At 38.2% G+C, this 19,444-nt stretch overlaps 3 protein-coding genes across 3 annotated transcripts; all 3 read left to right on the top strand.

Annotated features, from left to right (window-relative positions):
- The first annotated feature begins 3,554 nt into the window (after positions 1-3,554).
- Positions 3,555-6,273, top strand: LOC133874354 (exocyst complex component EXO70H1-like). The gene has a single exon (XM_062312252.1). It carries the CDS (start codon positions 3,759-3,761, stop codon positions 5,655-5,657), a length of 1,899 nt encoding a protein of 632 aa, XP_062168236.1. The 5' UTR covers positions 3,555-3,758; the 3' UTR covers positions 5,658-6,273.
- Positions 6,274-8,842: 2,569 nt separating this feature from the next.
- On the top strand, positions 8,843-9,939 carry LOC133873340 (exocyst complex component EXO70H1-like). The gene has a single exon (XM_062311058.1). It carries the CDS (start codon positions 8,843-8,845, stop codon positions 9,779-9,781), a length of 939 nt encoding a protein of 312 aa, XP_062167042.1. The 3' UTR covers positions 9,782-9,939.
- Positions 9,940-15,316: 5,377 nt separating this feature from the next.
- Positions 15,317-17,611, top strand: LOC133873338 (exocyst complex component EXO70H1-like). Its single transcript, XM_062311057.1, has one exon. The coding sequence runs from the start codon at positions 15,317-15,319 to the stop codon at positions 17,462-17,464; it is 2,148 nt and encodes a 715-aa protein (XP_062167041.1). The 3' UTR covers positions 17,465-17,611.
- The last annotated feature ends 1,833 nt before the right edge of the window (positions 17,612-19,444 follow it).

Below are 19,444 nucleotides of genomic sequence, written 5' to 3'. Positions count from 1 at the left end.
ATAAATCAATACCTCGTGCTAGTCACTAAACTACACACTAACACTACTAGGATTTGTCTTGCTAACCTACTGAGAATGTATTCTCTAGATATATGTTTAACGACATTAGTAAAGGTAATTGTCATCAGAAATATTCTCTTTTATAATTATAGAGTTATTCCGATATCACAAACTATACCCTTAAGTAAAATAATTTATAAAAATGATCCATGATTTTTAAGGAATTTACAAGAAGATTTGAATGTTTACATTAAACTACTTTGTACCAAAAATAGAAATTTTTTTGGACTATACATCTCTTTGTGAAAGAATTTAGGGCAAACCCAAATCTGTACATAAAAGTAAAAAGAAAAGAATCAAAACAAAATAAACAACAATTTATCGTTTCCCCCAAAATAGCCTCTGGCTGAATTGAAAAGTGAGAGGATTTCATAATCCAACCATTCTGAATTGAGTTTGGCTAAGACAAGAGAAGATAAAAAAAATATATACATATATATATATATATATATATATCTATATACCTCTCGGTGGTATTAGAAAAAAGAAAGAATAGGGAAAGAGAAAAAAAAAAAAAAAACAAAGAAAAGGAAGACAATACACATATGACGTTGGGATTTGGAGAAGACAAAGGAGAGAGAAAAAAAAGAAAAAGAAAACAAAGAAGGATAATAGGTGTGGGCCTCGGCTGCATCATGTGAAGGAGAAAAATAAACAAATAGAAGAGAAAAGAAAAGAGACCAAAATATACCTGCAGTGGTCCTGCGTGCAACAATGAAGAGACAGCTGGTAGGAAAATATTTTGTGAGGTGAGGAAAGGGATCGGAGTAACGACTAAGAGGGGGTATTTATAGGAGTAGGGTTTTATTCTTTGGCTACTAGGGTTTTATATAAAAAAACAGGTATTTTAATAGGAATAAAATTGCATAAAAATATAAAATCCGGTCCTCATATTTTTTTATAAATATAAATTATAAAAGTGGAACTTAAATTGATATAAATTTATTAAATTTAAAAGTAGGTGTTTTAATAAAATATATGAGTGGCTATTTAATATCAAGAAATATGAATTAATATCAAGAATTAAAAATTCATATATAACATCATGTGTTTATTAATCCCGTCTAGTTATCCATTCTCATAGGTGGTAAAGACTATTCTACCCTCGAAAGGGGGTCGGGGTTATTACAATATGCCTATTACAAAAAGAGATAGGATTGTTATACAACTTGATGATCATGTGGGCTATGTGATAGTGTAAATCAGTCACTGGATCAACGACACTTGTAACAAAATAACAATAATAATAAGTGTTGATTATTACTGCTACATCATCTCAATCGTATTGTAATGTTCTATTGAATTGTATTACTCTGCACAAAAGGTAATGTTCATAGAAGTAAAACTTGGAAAATAAAAGTTTAATTATTTTATTTCTCAAGTATATATATTAATTCCTGGAGGCCAAGAAAATGAAAGCCAACAGAGCATATGATATGACGAAGACATATGATAATTGAGAGGTGCACGTATGTATATATATATATATATATATATATATATATATGTTTGGCTCCATTTCTTGCTTGTACTTGACCAAAAATGGGAATAAAAATGTGGAGTTTGAAAATGATGGTCTGAGGAGATGGAAATGTTTTGAAGTTCACATTATTAAAAGATAAACGAAGGCTGATTTTGTCAATTAATTTATTATTCGTCAGTGAAAATAGGCAGCTAAACTCTGAATAAAAAGCCGTCAAATAGGACCCATGAAAGTGGCTAGCTATTTGAATTATCATCGATGCATGCATTCGATTATTAAAAGTCCGTCGCACGCCCACTTATTTGGTTCACATACAAAATGGGATGGAAGTAGATTATTGAGGCAATCTTTTTGAATCAAACAGTATTAATTGGCTACATATTTTTCTTCCTCTTTGTAATGCTCAATATATAGTATGACCTTTTAGAGGTAAAGAAGAGCAAGAATCAACTAAATAATAAGAACAAGTTGAGCCATTAACTATACCACATATCAATTAGCGATTTGTTTATAACGTAGATCCACATGTGCATCTAACAATTTTCTTCAAATGGTAGATGACAAGGACTACTTTAACAATTTTCCTTAAGGATTTTTAAATAATAAGATAACCATGTGGAGCAAGACATCTTGTATTCTGTTTTCTGGAGTAACATACATATAGTACACCTTCACTCACTCTATCTTATTTCATCAGCCTTTTTTTTAAAATATATATATATATATATATTGATCAATATTATCACATCAGTCTAATTATAAATTAGAGTGCGATGAAGTATAGGTTATTTTTTTCGCCGGTATGCTTACATGCCAACAAAGTGGGTCTTATTTTATAAATTAAACAATTGTTAATTAGGATTTGACTTTAATTAAGTTATACTATAAATTAAACAATTGTTAATTAGGATATAACTTTGAAAATGAATTTAATTAAAACTATATCGTTTAAAAAAAATTATAAATTATCAAAATAAGAGAAATATTATTATAAGGAAATAAACCCATTATTTTATTTTCTTGTATAGTTATTTTATTCCTTGATTAGTTCAATATAATGAAAATAATACAATTTAGTCAAGATATAACTAATACGTCTCTTTTTACTTATGCTCTCTCTCTTTCTCCTCCTCCATTTTATTTTATATTTTATATATATTTATACCGCTAACATCTAAATTAGGGTTTTAAACCAAATTTTAAAAAAATGAACCGTTTGAAAATTGTATTTTTAAAAAAATTACAATTTTATCAAACACTTAATTAAGTTTTTAAAATCACTATTTTCAAATCACATTGTGATTTAAAAATCATAAACTTAAACGGAATCTTAGACTCACTTGAAGCTCAAATGAAACTTGGAAAACAAGCAAGTTGATCGTGATTTCTTATCCTGAAAGTAACAATCGGAAAGGTTAAGAGCCGCTAATAATATTTGTGTTTGCGTCATCCCTGATTCTTTGATAGCCTTTCCATGATATTTACGCTTACGTACGCCCATAAGTAGGATTAAAAACTTGCGATCGATTGGCTTCTTTTCAACGAAAGCGTGGAGACTCTAAATAAATGGTCAACCCGGAGAAGGAATATTATATAGAAAAATAAAAAATAAAAGCATGACGTTCCCATTTGGTTGTATATGTGCTGACGCGGGGTGATTAGAAAATTAATATCAAAGTTCTCGGAGGACGAAATTGTCTCAGTTTATTTTATTTGCAGCTTCCTTTAATTTTCCTTTAGTATAATCATTTCCAAACGGTGCCCGATGTTTTTGTTTATTATATTTTATCCTTTTTTTTTCGTTTATCTGAGACGCACGGAACCAAGCTTCGAGTCTGACGCGTGGAACGCGAAAGAGTCGGCTTACGTGGGTGTATGCGACTCACAACTCTTGAACGATAAAAAGTCAATCTCCATGTGCTTTTTCCAATTTTCAAATCCGAAGCTTCACTTTATTTCTTTTGGCGACGGCCGGCGTCCTTCATTCGTCTATATATATAAACCCCCACGCAGTCCAAATCTGGAAACGCCCAAACAATCGGGCCAAATTAAAGAATATTGCCATCTGAAACTGAAACGCTTAGCTCTGTTTCCCTTTTCACCCATCCAGCCAAATCTTTTCCTGAGAAACAAACGGAGCTTTGCGTGTATTTATCACCACCCAGCAAAAGCAACGAGCCCAAAATCAAACAGAGCTTCTTCTAAAAGCTTCAAAATGCCGAGGAAAGGAATGAGGAGCATATTCTTTCACTCCAGAACGCCGTCGTTTTCCGTCTCTCCCCACTCCTCACCTGCAGGACCCTCCGTCTCAACCCCTCGGCGCATCTTCCCGGACTTCATGATCGACCAGAGTATCGAGGCCGCCGCGGCCTTGGTCACGAAATGGGACCCGGAGAGCTCCACGTACGCCAAAGTCACGTCCCTCTTCTACGAGAGCAAACAAGAGGCCATGGAGTTCATCAACTGCGTGAACGCCCTCCAGAAGGCCATGCACGCCTTGGTCTCAGAGAACTCCACGTCCGAGAAGCTCGTCCGCGCCCAGAACCTCATGCAGATCGCCATGAAGAGGCTCCAGAAGGAGTTCTACCAAATCCTCTCCATGAACCGGGCCCACCTGGACCCCGAGTCCGTCTCTGCCCGATCCTCACGCGCCTCCACCAGATCAAGCACGTCCGATTATGAGGACGACGAAGATGTGCGGACCGCCGGTGATGCCATCGACGAGGTCGAGGAGGCATCTTCCATTGCCATGGCGGACTTGAGGTCCATAGCCGAATGCATGATCTCCTCCGGCTACGCCAAAGAGTGCTTGAGTATATACAAAATCATCAGAAAATCTATAGTCGACGAAGGCATTTACCGACTAGGCGTGGAGAAACTGAGTTCCTCTCATATTAACAAGATGGACTGGGAAGTTCTGGACCTGAAGATCAGGAGCTGGTTGAGCGCAGTGAAGATCTCCTTGAAAACGCTCTTACATGGGGAGAGAATTCTCTGCGACCACGTCTTTGCTGCCTCCGACTCTATCAGAGAGTCTTGCTTTGCCGAGATCTCCAAAGAAGGCGCTACTCTTCTGTTCGGATTCCCCGAAGTCGTTGCCAAAAGCAAATCTCCGAAATCTCCCGAAAAAATCTTTCGCGTGCTCGACATGTACACCGCCATTTCCGAGAACTGGCTCGAGATCGAGTCCATCTTCGCGCTCGAATCCACCGCCACAGTCCGATCCCAAGCCCTCACATCGCTGATCGGGATCACCGAGTCAGTGCGCGCAATGGTATCTGACTTCGAGTCAACGATCCAGAAGAACTCGTACTCCAAGTCGCTCGCCCGCGGCGGCGGGGTTCACCCACTGACGCTCGACGCGATGAACTACCTCTCGATGCTCGCCGATTACAGCAACGTCCTCGAAGATATTTTCGCCGAGTGCCCTCCGCCGCAGAGATCGTCGCTGCCGGAATCTTACTTCGATATTCCACAGTCCGATGACTCTCAGGCACCGGCGATTTCCATGCGCATGGCTTGGCTAATCCTCGTGCTTCTGTGTAAGCTTGACCGCAACGCCGAGCATTACAAAGACGTATCGCTCTCATACATATTCCTAACCAACAATCTTCAACACGTGGTCTCCAAGGTCCGTACGTCGAACCTTCAGTACCTTCTCGGAGAGGAATGGATCACGAGGCACGAAGCGAAAGCGAGACAGTTCGCCACGAATTACGAGAGGTTGGCGTGGGGCAAGGTAGTGGCGTCACTGCCGCAGAATCCGTCGGCCGTGATTTCGCCGGCGGAAGCGAAGGAGATATTCAGAAAATTTAATTTGAGTTTCGAGGAAGCGTGTCGGAAGCAGAGTTCAGTCATCGTATCGGACCCAAAACTCCGAGACGAAATCAAGGTGTCCATAGCGAGAAAGGTTGTGACGGTTTACAGGGAATTTTACGAGAAGCATAGGCCTACCGTTGGAGGAGAGAGGAACGTGGGGTTATATGTCAGATTTGCCCCTGAAGATGTGGGGAATCACCTATCGGATTTGTTCTTTGGGACGACGGACTCAGTAAGTAGCCCTTCCTCTTCGTCGTCCTCGACTCATCGGCGGCGTTTGCGGTTCAAAGCGTAGAAACTTACATGGCGATTTTTTTGTTTTTCCGCCATTTTTCTCCCGATGATTTGGAGATGTATATGTCATTAGGGAAGACTCCGTTGTATAGGTAGGTAAAGCTGTTGAGACAAGAGACGTGGTTGAGGCTCACATCGTGGGTTCCACCGCATGAACTCCACGTGTGGACTCACTCTATGTTTCTTATTTCTTGAGCAACCGTTGTGCAGGAGGCATTAGCTAATGTTGTTTCATGTAATTGAAAAAGTTAAAAGGGAAATACGGGTGTTCCCACCAGCATCCCCACACCCTAAGTGAAAAAACTGAAAATGAAATTATTAAATAAAAAAAAAAAAAAGGAAAATATTAGTGTTTTCACCGGCATCTCACCCCCGTCCCATCAATCCTAAGTAATTGGTTTTTTTTTTTATTTAATAAATTCATTTTCAGATTTTTGCACTTAGGGGTGGTGGGATGGGGTGGGATGCTAGTGGGAACACAAGCATTTCCCAAAAAAAAAATCATTTAGGGTGTAGTCGGATGGGGGTGGGATGCTGATGGGAACACCAGCATTTCCCAAAGTAAAAAATATACGCCAGTGATTTTGAATTTGTAGATGTGACATCGACTTTTTATCGATCGTGGTTCAGTACTTATGAGTAAGTTTGGCAAGTGATTTGCCGGGTAGTGTATATTTTAGAGTCAATAAAAAGGGATAGTGGGTTATTATTTTTTTGAGTCAATAAAAAGTGATAAATGTGATATAATATAAAAAGTTTTGTATAGAAAAGTAAAAAAAAAAATTATATTTTAGTAAAATTTTTATTCAAATAATAATAAAAAATTTATTGATATAATATAAAATGTAAATATATATATATATATATATATATATATATATATATATATATATATATATATATATTGTTATTGATTGTTTTTTAAAAATGTAAAAAGTAAAAAATAAAAAATAAATAAAAAAATAAAAAAGAGATAAAAAATGGCTGTCTACTACCTTGGCATGGCATATTCATTGCCAAACACAGCCAAACGTCTTTACTCTATTTGCTTATACCGTTATACGTGCATTTGTGTATAGATCATTCCTTTCATACTTGCCTTCGTGGCAGTAATTTTTTATTTTTTATTTTTAAATATCATATATATTTTAATTATTATTATTTTAACTATTCAAATTTTTAAATACCTACATCCAACTCTTTATTTTAATTATTTGCTTCACGGTTCTTAAGAAAGAAAGCTAATTATATGATTTTTTTTTTATTAAGTTTTTCTTTAATGCATTGTTAAGTTACAATGCTAGGGTGCTCAACAAATTTGTTGAACACTATAAGGCTTTTTTGTGTCTCTTACAAAATTATGAGAATTTTTAAAAATTATTATTGATTCAAAATCTAATAGTTATCTATCACAAATTAAATTGTGATTTTAAAAGCTACAATATTTTTAAAGTGACATAAAAAGAACTTCTTGCATCACTAGAAATGATGTAACCCAAACATAATAGCATTTCAAAAGTATTTGAAATACTTTTAAGTTCAGGTTTCGTTTTTGTATGCATCTTATATGAGATGGGTCAGTTTAATTATGTTTGACTTATAGTTTTATACTTATGCTTTGACACCACTTAAAACAATAGAAGACATTTTGGACTGATAATTTGTTATACGACCAACAAATATAATACAAAATTAACAAATTAAGATTAAAAAATTTAATACATTTAAACAAATTAATGAACCAGGTTAAATTAACTTATATAATTTTATATTCATATCTTCATCTGATTTAAATTCGGAAGCCGACACTCACAAAATCACCAAGAAGATGGGTGTGGAGACGTGTATTGTGACTTTAATGAATGGGTGAGAGAATGGTTGTGACGGTAGAATTGTGGGAAGGGAAAAAGTGACGTGGGAAGAGGATGATTCTAAGGAATCTATTCCGAATCGCCCATGGAAAAGGAAACAATATTGTAAGCATGCATAAACGAAGGCAACGTCAATCAATAACTTTCACGTAGTGTAGTCCTCTCAAACAAAGGAAATTGGTTGAGATTTACTCATGTATTTGTTTTTACTTTTCATGAATGTTCTTGATAATTTAATTTCTCATGCATTTTCGATTCTACCGGCTCGTGTGTAGTATAACATCAGCTTATTGTTTCATCATATGAAATGCGAACCGTTAATTTTGGGTTATTTAGACATATATACATTCTACGGGAATCACATTCTTTATTTGTTAATTTGAAATCATTTGTCTGTTGATTTAGATGTCGTCGAATTGGTCATCCTCGAGAAATGACAGTGAAGAGTCGCGAGAATGCTATTCTGGTATGAAAACATATCTAAGGACTTCATGGACAGAGAAAAATCCGAGACGACGGTACTTTGGATGAGCTCAATACGGCAAAAGCCCACATTGCAAGTATTTTAAATAGTTTGAACTAAGTATTTGTTGTTGGAGAAATAATCAGCTCCAAAGACACGTGGGCCTAAGGTAGTATCGGGGGCCAAGCCCATCAGGTTGGCCCGGCCAGATCAGACCCAAGTACAAGACCATTCGTTATCTCCAAAAAGACGGATATTCAGAATATATCAAATAGGCTTCTATCCCATCAAATATGGGATAAGGTACCTAATAGAATGACATTAGCTAAAGGGGTAGTGTCCTATCCAGTTTGGACTCTACTACCCAATTTGAATTCTATGAAGATAAGACTCAAGACTATGTGATCTAGGACTCAGACTCCTAATTAGATTATGCTCCAAGCACTCTAGCGGTTTTATAACTGTGAACTGTGAGTCTATAAATAAGACTACGGCGTCAGGTATTTAAGAAACAAGCAGATTCTCTGAGCTTTTGAGATTACATATATTCTTCCAGAAAATTAGTTTGAACTGACTTAGGCATCGGAGTGGGGGTCCGGTCGGCACCCTCATAGTCCGACGAGCCGTTTATTATTTTGCAGATTACGAGGGGAGCGAACATCAAGGAAGGCAACGAATCACAAGGCAACACGTCACCGTACCAGAAACTGTACCAACAGTTTGGCGCCGTTTGTGGGAATGACAAATCGTTCTTGCGAAAAAAAAATCCACAAGGGTGACTGCGTGATCAAATCAAGTTTGGAATCTTAGATCGGAATCTGGTAACACCAAATCGGTGCTGAAAATATACAGATGTGTTACACGGGTGTACAGTCTCAAATTCGTGTTCGCACAGTCCGATCCCAAGCCCTCACATCGCTGATCGGGATCACCGAGTCAGTGCGCGCAATGGTATCTGACTTCGAGTCAACGATCCAGAAGAACTCGTACTCCAAGTCGCTCGCCCGCGGCGGCGGGGTTCACCCACTGACGCTCGACGCGATGAACTACCTCTCGATGCTCGCCGATTACAGCAACGTCCTCGAAGATATTTTCGCCGAGTGCCCTCCGCCGCAGAGATCGTCGCTGCCGGAATCTTACTTCGATATTCCACAGTCCGATGACTCTCAGGCACCGGCGATTTCCATGCGCATGGCTTGGCTAATCCTCGTGCTTCTGTGTAAGCTTGACCGCAACGCCGAGCATTACAAAGACGTATCGCTCTCATACATATTCCTAACCAACAATCTTCAACACGTGGTCTCCAAGGTCCGTACGTCGAACCTTCAGTACCTTCTCGGAGAGGAATGGATCACGAGGCACGAAGCGAAAGCGAGACAGTTCGCCACGAATTACGAGAGGTTGGCGTGGGGCAAGGTAGTGGCGTCACTGCCGCAGAATCCGTCGGCCGTGATTTCGCCGGCGGAAGCGAAGGAGATATTCAGAAAATTTAATTTGAGTTTCGAGGAAGCGTGTCGGAAGCAGAGTTCAGTCATCGTATCGGACCCAAAACTCCGAGACGAAATCAAGGTGTCCATAGCGAGAAAGGTTGTGACGGTTTACAGGGAATTTTACGAGAAGCATAGGCCTACCGTTGGAGGAGAGAGGAACGTGGGGTTATATGTCAGATTTGCCCCTGAAGATGTGGGGAATCACCTATCGGATTTGTTCTTTGGGACGACGGACTCAGTAAGTAGCCCTTCCTCTTCGTCGTCCTCGACTCATCGGCGGCGTTTGCGGTTCAAAGCGTAGAAACTTACATGGCGATTTTTTTGTTTTTCCGCCATTTTTCTCCCGATGATTTGGAGATGTATATGTCATTAGGGAAGTCTTCGTTGTATAGGTAGGTAAAGTTGTTTCGTGTAATTGAAAAAGTAAAAAATATACGCCAGTGATTTTGAATTTGTAGATGTGACAGCGACTTTTTATCGATAGTCTTTCGCTACTTTGGGATGGTTCATGCTGTCGTTTAAATAACAGCATATCTGCTGTACTTTAAACCGACGGCCAAGATTAAAAGTCTATTTTAAATGTAGTAAAAGTTGTTTACTTTCCAAATTTTAAAGATTTTGCCGGTCACCATTTCCTTTTGGCTCCATTTCCTCCCTCTTCAATCTTCATTTTACTCTCCGTTTTTTTTGGTGGAGTCTTCTGTTGTGAAGATTGTTTGCCTCTCCCTCTTTACAACAAAAGGCACCCATTTCCCATAAGGGAGTATGAACTCTAAATTGCAAACTACAACTCGGTAGATAGAGACAAAGAAGAATTTAAATGGACAAAACAGCCATGGAAGTGTAGGCGAAGGAGAGAAGCATCCAATCTTGTAAAATCGTAGATTGAGCAGCCGATTCATGGTGGTAAAGACCTTTGGGCAAATTTTAGAAAGGAAAAAAAAAAATCTGTAGAGAATTGAGGAGAGGAGCTCCCCGTTAAAGCACAATCTGTGGTCTTTGATGATGTTGAGAATTTTCAAGAGGGCCAAAACAAACAAACTCTAAATTTGGATGTGTTAGTATCTGGGATATTGTGTTTCTCTTTCAGTCTTTCTCTTCCAGTGGAGAGAGAGAGAGAGAGAGAGAGAGAGAAAGCAGTTTAGAGGAGAAAAAATGAAGAGAGAGGACGTTGAGCGGCTTGAGCCAGTAGAAAAGAAGGGTGACCGGCAAGAGTGGTAACTTTTTTAGGTTTTAAAGAGACTTTCAATCTTGGCTGTTGGTTTAAACTACTGCAGATTTGCTGTTATTTAAACTACAACATGTAAGCCAAATCGTTTATTGCTTATTTGGCTGTCAAAGTATTGTAATCCCCACCCCTGCCATCCATGCGAGTAGAGTTGTAAATAAATCGAGATTGAGTAGTATATGTGTAAGCTTGGTTCATTTAAATTTATTATGAACTCAAGCTGAGCTTAAGCTCATTTATCACGAGCCCAAGCCGAGCTTGAGCTCGTACTATTCAAGCTCATGACGAGTTTTAAAAATTATGCTCAAGTCGGCTAAATGAGCTCAAGCTGAGTTTTAAAAATGAAGTTCAGCTCGGCCGAATTTGTTGTAAGTTATATAATTTATTTAATATACAAAAAGGAGGGATGAACTCATTTAAAAATTAATATTACATTATATAACATATAAACAATATATATTTATATTGTATGTTAAAGAAGCTATATAACTTACAAAAAAATAAAAATAAAAAATGATGTAATGATTATTAAATATCCTATGATAATACTTATAACATATAATAAAGTGATTACATGTCATATGCCACAATGTTATATTATTATATGATTATATAGCTAGTCATATAATCATAGTATATTATATGAATAATATGATTAAGTATCTGGATTGTCATTATATCATATGACTAACAATTAAGTATATTGATATTATTCACTTTTACTATTTTATATACATATATAACCAATTAATATATACTGACCAATAACCATTATTATTTGTTACTTAATTTATGCTTACATATAGTATATTTTTTTTATTAATATATATACTATATTATAAAAATGTTATATACTAATAAATTAATATATATATATATATATATATATATATATATATATATATATATATATATAGACACACACACACACACACACATACATACGAGTCAAGCCTAATAAATGAGTTGATTCTTATACGAGTGGGTTCACGAGCTTTAATCGAATTGAATTTATACGAATTTGTATTGTTTAATCATCAAGCCTAATTTTGTATTCATGAATAACTCATTTAATAATCAATTCGAGCATAAATCGAATTTATTTGAGCCAATTTCAAATAAACTCGCGAGTAGATCAGCTTATTTTCACCCCTATATGCGAGTTTCATGAAGAAGCATAAAGATATTATTGAGTGACTAAATAAGAAACAAATTGTCGTTTAATATTTTCTAGTATTATTTACGTACCTTCTTTGTGTTGTAGGGACTTCTTGGGAAACAAATGCTAATTAACTACAAGAGTAAAGCTTTTAAATTGTAGGCGGACTGCGGTGAGAGACCTGGGGAAGTGAACATGTTGTAGGACACATGGTTAATGGTGTGTTTGGGTATTGAATTTTGAGAAATAGAATTGAATTCTAATTCTATTTACAAATATCGAGGTAAAAAATTGTGTTTGGGTGTTGAATTTTGAGATTGAAAAATATTATATTTTAATGGTAAGAAATGATTGGAAGTTTAAAAAGTTGTGTATAATGATTGGTATTTTGAAAAGTTGTGTGAAATAATAATAATTTATTATATATTGATTATTTAATTAAAATAAATAAATAATTTTTTTAAAAAAAAATAATTGAAATCAAAATTAAAAATAAAAATAAAAATAAAAAATGAAGCAAGGGGTGGCTGCCGATTGACAGCCACCCCTTTGGGCCACCCCCAAGCAATGGGGGTGGCCGCGCGCCACCCCTAGAGGAGGTCGGGGGTGGCCGCGCGGCCACCTCCAATGGTCGAGGGAGGCCACGTGGCCACCCCCAGTACTCGGGGGAGGTCGCGCGGCCACCCCCAAGGGTCAGGGGTGGCCGCGCCGCCACCCCCAGTAGTCGGGGGAGGCCGCGCGGCCTCCCCCAAGGGTCGGGGGTGGCTGCCGGCTACCTCTGTTTTTTTTTTTTTTAATTTCTTTTTTTTTTATTTAAATTATTAATATTTTATTATTTAAATGTGGGATCCACGCGTTTTTTTGAGTCAACTTTTCCTGCGTGTGGGTCCTACCATTAATCTGAAAGACAGCCTTGAGTGGACTCAAAATTCGGATCAAAATCCGGATTTTTAGGCGGGTGGGTGGGTTTTAGAAAAAACCCGAGTTGAATAATTATTCCACTCTGTTGCCAAACCAACCATAAAGGCTGTGTTTGGCAATGAACATGCCATGCCATCGTACTGGGCAACCATTTTTTATCTTCTTCTTTTTTCTTCTTAAAATTTTTTCACATTTTTCAATAACAATGAACATTAAAATATTTTTATTTTTTCATTTTTTATATCACATCAATAACTTTTTATTATTATTCAAATAAAAAATTTATTAAAACACAAATTTTATTTTACTTTTCTATACAAATTTTTTTACTTTATACCACATCTATTACTTTTTACTAACTTTAAAAAATAACAACCCACTATTCTACGACCCCTGCCAAACATACCAAAAGGGATCCGACTTCCATGCAGTAGTAAAAACTACCGCATGAATGCTGTGAAAATTCTTGCGGCCCATATTTATCTTTACTTTATTTGCTAATACGCACATTTTCGTATAGATCATTCCTTTTATACTCGCCTTCGTGGCAGTAATTTTTTTTTTTTTTTTTTTTTTTAAAAAAAAATCATATATATTTTTATTATTATTATTTTAACTATTCAATTTTTTAAAATATCTACGTCCAACTCTTTATTTTAATTATTTGCTTCACAGTTCTCAAGGAAGAAGGCTAATTATATGATTTTTTTTTATGAAGTTTTTCTTTAATGGATTGTTAAGTTGCAATGTTACCATGCTCAACAATTTTGTTGAACAATATAAGTCTTTTTTTAATCTCTCCAAAATTATATGACTTTTAAAAATTATTATTGGGTCAAAATCTAATAATGATCTATTACAAATCAAATTGTAATTTTAAAAGCTACATTATTTTTAAAGTGACATAAAAATAACTTTTTGCATCACTCCTGTATCAGTGAAAATACTCTCGTCGTCTCACGTGGTGGGGTTTGAGGGATGGAAGTATTAACTTTCATACATTAGTTCATATTTTCACTTTTTTGGATAAATGTATTTTTGGTCTTTGTGGTTTGGGATTTTAACAAATAACTCCATAGATTTTACAAAGTTATTAATCAATTTTTGAGATAAGCAAATTAGTTCATATCATTAAGAAAGTTGACATAATCTGTTAATGTGTTAAATGAGGGTGGTTGAACCATCTTCATGGCCTTGAAGGTGGTTTGACCACCTCTCTAAGCGTAGATGGGGGTAGTCGAACCACCCCTATTAGTTAATAGTTATGGAGATGATTCGGTCACCCTCAAATGACCAAAAAAAAGAAAAAAGAAAAATGGCCAATCCACCCCAATGACCATGGGGTAGTTTGGCCACTTATTTTGGCCGGCCTGATTCGTGCTAACTTTATACATTAACAGATTATGTCAACTTTTTTAATGATAGGAATTAATTTGTTCTTTTTTGCTTACCCTGGAGAGTAATTAATAAATTTTTAAAATTCAGTGAGCTATTTGTTAAAACTTCAAAACACATCGACAAAAGTTGATTTATCCCCACCCCCTCCTTTATTTTATTTTTTTTTTATGAATATTGATTTACCCCTTTTTTTCCCCTCACTTAGTGACATTTAATGGATGACACTAAATAGATTAAAGAATTAAAAAACCATCTTTCTTTTCAACAACTTGATTTTTGAGCTAAATCGGAATTTATTGCTTGACGAATCAAGATGTTTTAAATTTTTATAATAATTTTATCGTTCATTATTAAAAATATAATTAGCTGTTATTAAATCAAATCATTGAAATTTCATAAAAATATTTGTGGAGTGAAGAACTATTGGATTAAGTGTGGATTTATTTTGAGATTTACAACAAATTCCTTTGTGCTGCAGTGTATGTGTATCATATTAGTTAGTTTAGAGTTCTAATGCATGGGTATATATATTTTTTATTATTATTATTATTCAAACATGAAAAAAAAAAAAGGGAAAAGGAAAAAATTACAAAGGAGGATCACTACTGTTCCTTAACATGATAGAGGAGATAGAAAGGTGAAAAAAGTGAGAATACTTTTGAACACAGGGTGAGAGGGACCCATTCAGCAACAATGTGTGCATCAATATTAGCACATTTAAAAATTTTAAGAACACCCTAAACTTTTATGAAATGCAATTCAACTAGAAAGTTAAAAATAATTGGTGCAGAAATTCAATGCGAGAAAAAGAAAGGATCATTTAGAGCCAGAATAGAAAAAAAGAATCTCCTTCAATGATAGGTGGTGATGAGTAGCCGAAAGAGACCGCTATCTAGTCTAGAGGCCAAAAGTGTAGCATGAACTTTCCCATCAAGGCATTCATAGGCGATGATTGCAAAGTATTCCCTGCCAAGAATTTTTCAAAGTAATCGCAAAGAACTGCTGCAGTAAGTGCAAAAGTACGACGAATGACTGCATCAAAATTAACTTTAAAAGAGCATAAGGGGAAGGCTTCCAATCGGCATGATAGGTTCTGCCAAGTTAACCAGTGATGTTAAGTTGTGGTCCTGATGCATTTAAGAGTGCTAAAAGTTGAAACAGTAAGCGGACGCGTAGCTCATATCCATTTAAGAGTGCCAAACAATCGGGCCGAAGAATATCGCCATGTGAAACTGAAACGCTTAGCTCTGTTTCCCATTTCACCCATCCAGCCAAATCTTTTCCTGGAAACAAACGGAGCTTTGCGTGTATTTATCACCACCCATCAAAAGCAACAAGCCCAAAATCAAACAGCTCGAGCTTCTTCTAAAAGCTTCCCATTGCCGAGAAAGGGAATGAGGAGGATATGCTTTCACTCCAGAACGCCGTCGTTTTCCGTCTCTCGCCACTCCTCACCTGCAGGACCCTCCGTCTCAACCCCTTGGCCCATCTTCCCGGACTTCATGATCGACCAGAGTATCGAGGCCGCCGCGGCCTTGGTCACGAAATGGGACCCGGAGAGCTCCACGTACGCCAAAGTCACGTCCCTCTTCTACGAGAGCAAACAAGAGGCCATGGAGTTCATCAATTGCGTGAACGCCCTCCAGAAGGCCATGCACTCCTTGGTCTCAGAGAACTCCACGTCCGAGAAGCTCGTCCGCGCCCAGAACCTCATGCAGATCGCCATGAAGAGGCTCCAGAAGGAGTTCTACCAAATCCTCTCCATGAACCGGGCCCACCTGGACCCCGAGTCCGTCGCTGCCAGATCCTCACGCGCCTCCACGAGATCATGCACGTCCGATTATGAGGACGACGAAGATGTGCGGACCGCCGGTGATGCCATCGACGAGGTCGAGGAGGCATCTTCCATTGCCATGGCGGACTTGAGGTCCATAGCCGAATGCATGATCTCCTCCGGCTACGCCAAAGAGTGCTCGAGTACATACAACATCAACAGAAAATCTATAGTCGACGAAGGCATTTACCGACTAGGCGTGGAGAAACTGAGTTCCTCTCATATTAACAAGATGGACTGGGAAGTTCTGGACCTGAAGATCTGGAGCTGGCTGAGCGCAGTGAAGATCTCCTTGAAAACGCTCTTACATGGGGAGAGAATTCTCTGCGACCACGTCTTCGCTGCCTCCGACTCTATCAGAGAGTCTTGCTTTGCCGAGATCTCCAAAGAAGGCGCTACTCTTCTGTTCGGATTCCCCGAAGTCGTTGCCAAAAGCAAATCTCCGAAATCTCCCGAGAAAATCTTCCGCGTGCTCGACATGTACACCGCCATTTCCGAGAACTGGCCCGAGATCGAGTCCATCTTCGCGCTCGAATCCACCGCCACAGTCCGATCCCAAGCCCTCACATCGCTGATCGGGATCACCGAGTCAGTGCGCGCAATGGTATCGGACTTCGAGTCAACGATCCAGAAGAACTCGTACTCCAAGTCGCTCGTCCTCGGCGGCGGGGTCCACCCACTGACGCTTGACGCGATGAACTACCTCTCGATGCTCGCCGATTACAGCAACGTCCTCGAAGATATTTTCGCCGAGTGCCCTCCGCCGCAGAGATCGTCGCTGCCAGAATCTTACTTCGATATTCCACAGTCCGATGACTCTCAGGCACCGGCGATTTCCATGCGCATGGCTTGGCTAATCCTCGTGCTTCTGTGTAAGCTTGACCGCAACGCCAAGCATTACAAAGACGTATCGCTCTCATACATATTCCTAACCAACAATCTTCAACACGTGGTCTCCAAGGTCCGTAAGTCGAACCTTCAGTACCTTCTTGGAGAGGAATGGATCACGAGGCACGAAGCGAAAGCGAGACAGTTCGCCACGAATTACGAGAGGTTGGCGTGGGGCAAGGTGGTGGCGTCACTGCCGCAGAATCCATCTGCCGTGATTTCGCCTGCGGAAGCGAAGGAGATATTCAGAAAATTCAATTTGAGCTTCGCGGAAGCGTGTCGGAAGCAGAGTTCAGTCATCGTATCGGACCCGAAACTCCGAGACGAAATCAAGGTGTCCATAGCGAGAAAGGTTGTGACGGTTTACAGGGAATTTTACGAGAAGCATAGGCTTACCGTTGGAGGAGAGAGGAACGTGGGGTTATATGTCAGATTTGCCCCTGAAGATGTGGGGAATCACCTATCGGATTTGTTCTTTGGGACGACGGACTCGGTAAGTAGCCCTTCCTCTTCGTCCTCCTCGACTCATCGGCGGCGTTTGCGGGTCAGAGCGTAGAAATTTACATGGCGATTTTTTTGTTTTTCCGCCATTTTTCTCCCGATGATTTGGAGATGTATATGTCATTAATTAGGGAAGTCTCCGTCGTATAGGTAGAGGCTCACATCGCGGTTCCACCGCATGAACTCCACGTGGACTCACTCTATGATTCTTATATCTTGAACAACAGTTGGAGGAGACATTAGCTAAGGGGAATGCTGGTCCCCTTAGCTAAAGTTATTTCGTGCAATTGAAAAAGTCAAAAATATGGGAAATGATAGGGAGAGCCGGAGAGGACATTCATCCGTCCCTCTCTCCCTTATATTATTAAAAAAACCAATTTCAAAAGTAAAAATACACTTTTCTTTTGTTTTTAATTTTTTTTCTATTGAAAATTAATTTTTTTAATAATAAAAGGGATAGAGGGGATGGATGAATGTCCCCTCTCTATCATTTCCCAAAAAATATACACCAGTGATTTTCAATCTGTAGATGTGACAGCGACTTTTTATCGATCGTGGTTCGGTACTTTGAGTATGTTTGGCAAGTGATTTGTGATTTGTAGGATAGTGAGTTGTTATTTTTTGGAGTTAGTAAAAAATGATGGGTGTAATATCATGTAAAAGGTTTTATGTAGGAAAAAAAAAAATTGTTAGTAAATTTTTTATTCGAATAAGAATAAAAAAGTTATTGATATGATATAAAAAGTAAAAAAAAGATAAGAATATTTTTATATTTTTTTTTTTGTTTGAAAGGGGAATATTTTGATATTGATTATTTTTGAAAAATGTAAAAAAAGAAAAAAGAAAAAGATAAAAAAAATGGCTGTCCACTACCGTGGCATGGCATATTCATTGCCAAACAAAGCCTTTGTTTTTACCCTATTTGCCTATGCATACATTTTTGTATAGATCATTCCTTTCATACTTGCCTTCGTGGCAGTAATTCTTTTTTTTTTTTTAAAAAAAAAATCATATATATTTTAATTATTATTATTTTAACTATTCAATTTTTTTTTTAAGACTACCTGTGAGCATGGTTTTCGCCGGGAGGGGGTGGTTTTCTCGCCTCCCCCTCCAGGTTGTGATTTCCCCCTGACTCCTCGTGAGTCAGAGTGTTTTTTTATTTTCTTTGAGTTGGTTCAGTGGGGTTAGTTTTTCTCCTAACCTCTAGGGTTGTGGAGCTTTTGTTTCTTCGGCTAGATTCGGTATAGGCTAGTCTTCCCCTACCCTTTTTGGGCTATGGTGGTTTTTTATGTGTCTTTCTTTGTTTTTTTTTTTTTTTTTCTTTTTTTTTTTTTCTTTTGTTTGGTAGGATTGTTCATCTCAAGTTGTCTTCTATGGGGGAGTGGCCAAGCCTTCATGTCATCGACGGGGTGATTTTTGGCCTGTTCTTTCACTTTCCTCTTCTGATTTTGGAAGCCAGATCTACACTTCCTCGCTGACTTCTAACTGACACACGCCTCCCAACCGCGTTCTTCGTCGTCTTCTGCCCCTGCCGCCGCAAGATCCGATCCTGTCGGTCGTCGGAGATCCGCGCGTATTGCCCACGCGCCTAGGGGTTTTATGCTGTTTGGTGCGCGTGTGGGCCACACGCCGCTTATTCTGGCTGTTTCTCGGCGGCATCCGGTCTTACGGCGTCGGACCTTCGTCTAGGTGGCACCGGTGTCGGCGCGTGTCCTTCACGCGCCTCCGTCCGGCATCTTGGCCCCTTTCCTCCACTACCAGCAGCTTGTTTTGGGTGGTTTTTGCTTATGTGTCGTGTGTTTTTTCTCTCTTTTCTTAGGTCACAGTTTGCTTGTGTTTAGTTCAAATTTTATGGGAATATTTGTTGGCTAATTGCTAGACCTGGTCTCTTTTCCTTAGAAAGTGAGCATTATTGTAAGAGAGGTTCAAATATCATTCTTATAAAATTTGTATTTTTACTTAGACAGCTGTTTTATTAAGCCAGATCCTTCTGGTTTAGAGAATGGGGGGTCTTATCCTTTATTTTCAAGTT

Source organism: Alnus glutinosa, chromosome 7 (assembly GCF_958979055.1).
Source record: "Alnus glutinosa chromosome 7, dhAlnGlut1.1, whole genome shotgun sequence".
Lineage (NCBI taxonomy): Eukaryota > Viridiplantae > Streptophyta > Magnoliopsida > Fagales > Betulaceae > Alnus > Alnus glutinosa.
This window is presented reverse-complemented; position numbering and strand designations above follow the sequence as displayed.

Bases quoted from the DNA above. Each gene is read 5' to 3' on its own strand.
- LOC133874354 (XM_062312252.1), top strand. From the start codon at position 3,759: ATGCCGAGGAAAGGAATGAGGAGCATATTCTTTCACTCCAGAACGCCG.
- LOC133873340 (XM_062311058.1), top strand. From the start codon at position 8,843: ATGTGTTACACGGGTGTACAGTCTCAAATTCGTGTTCGCACAGTCCGA.
- LOC133873338 (XM_062311057.1), top strand. From the start codon at position 15,317: ATGCATTTAAGAGTGCTAAAAGTTGAAACAGTAAGCGGACGCGTAGCT.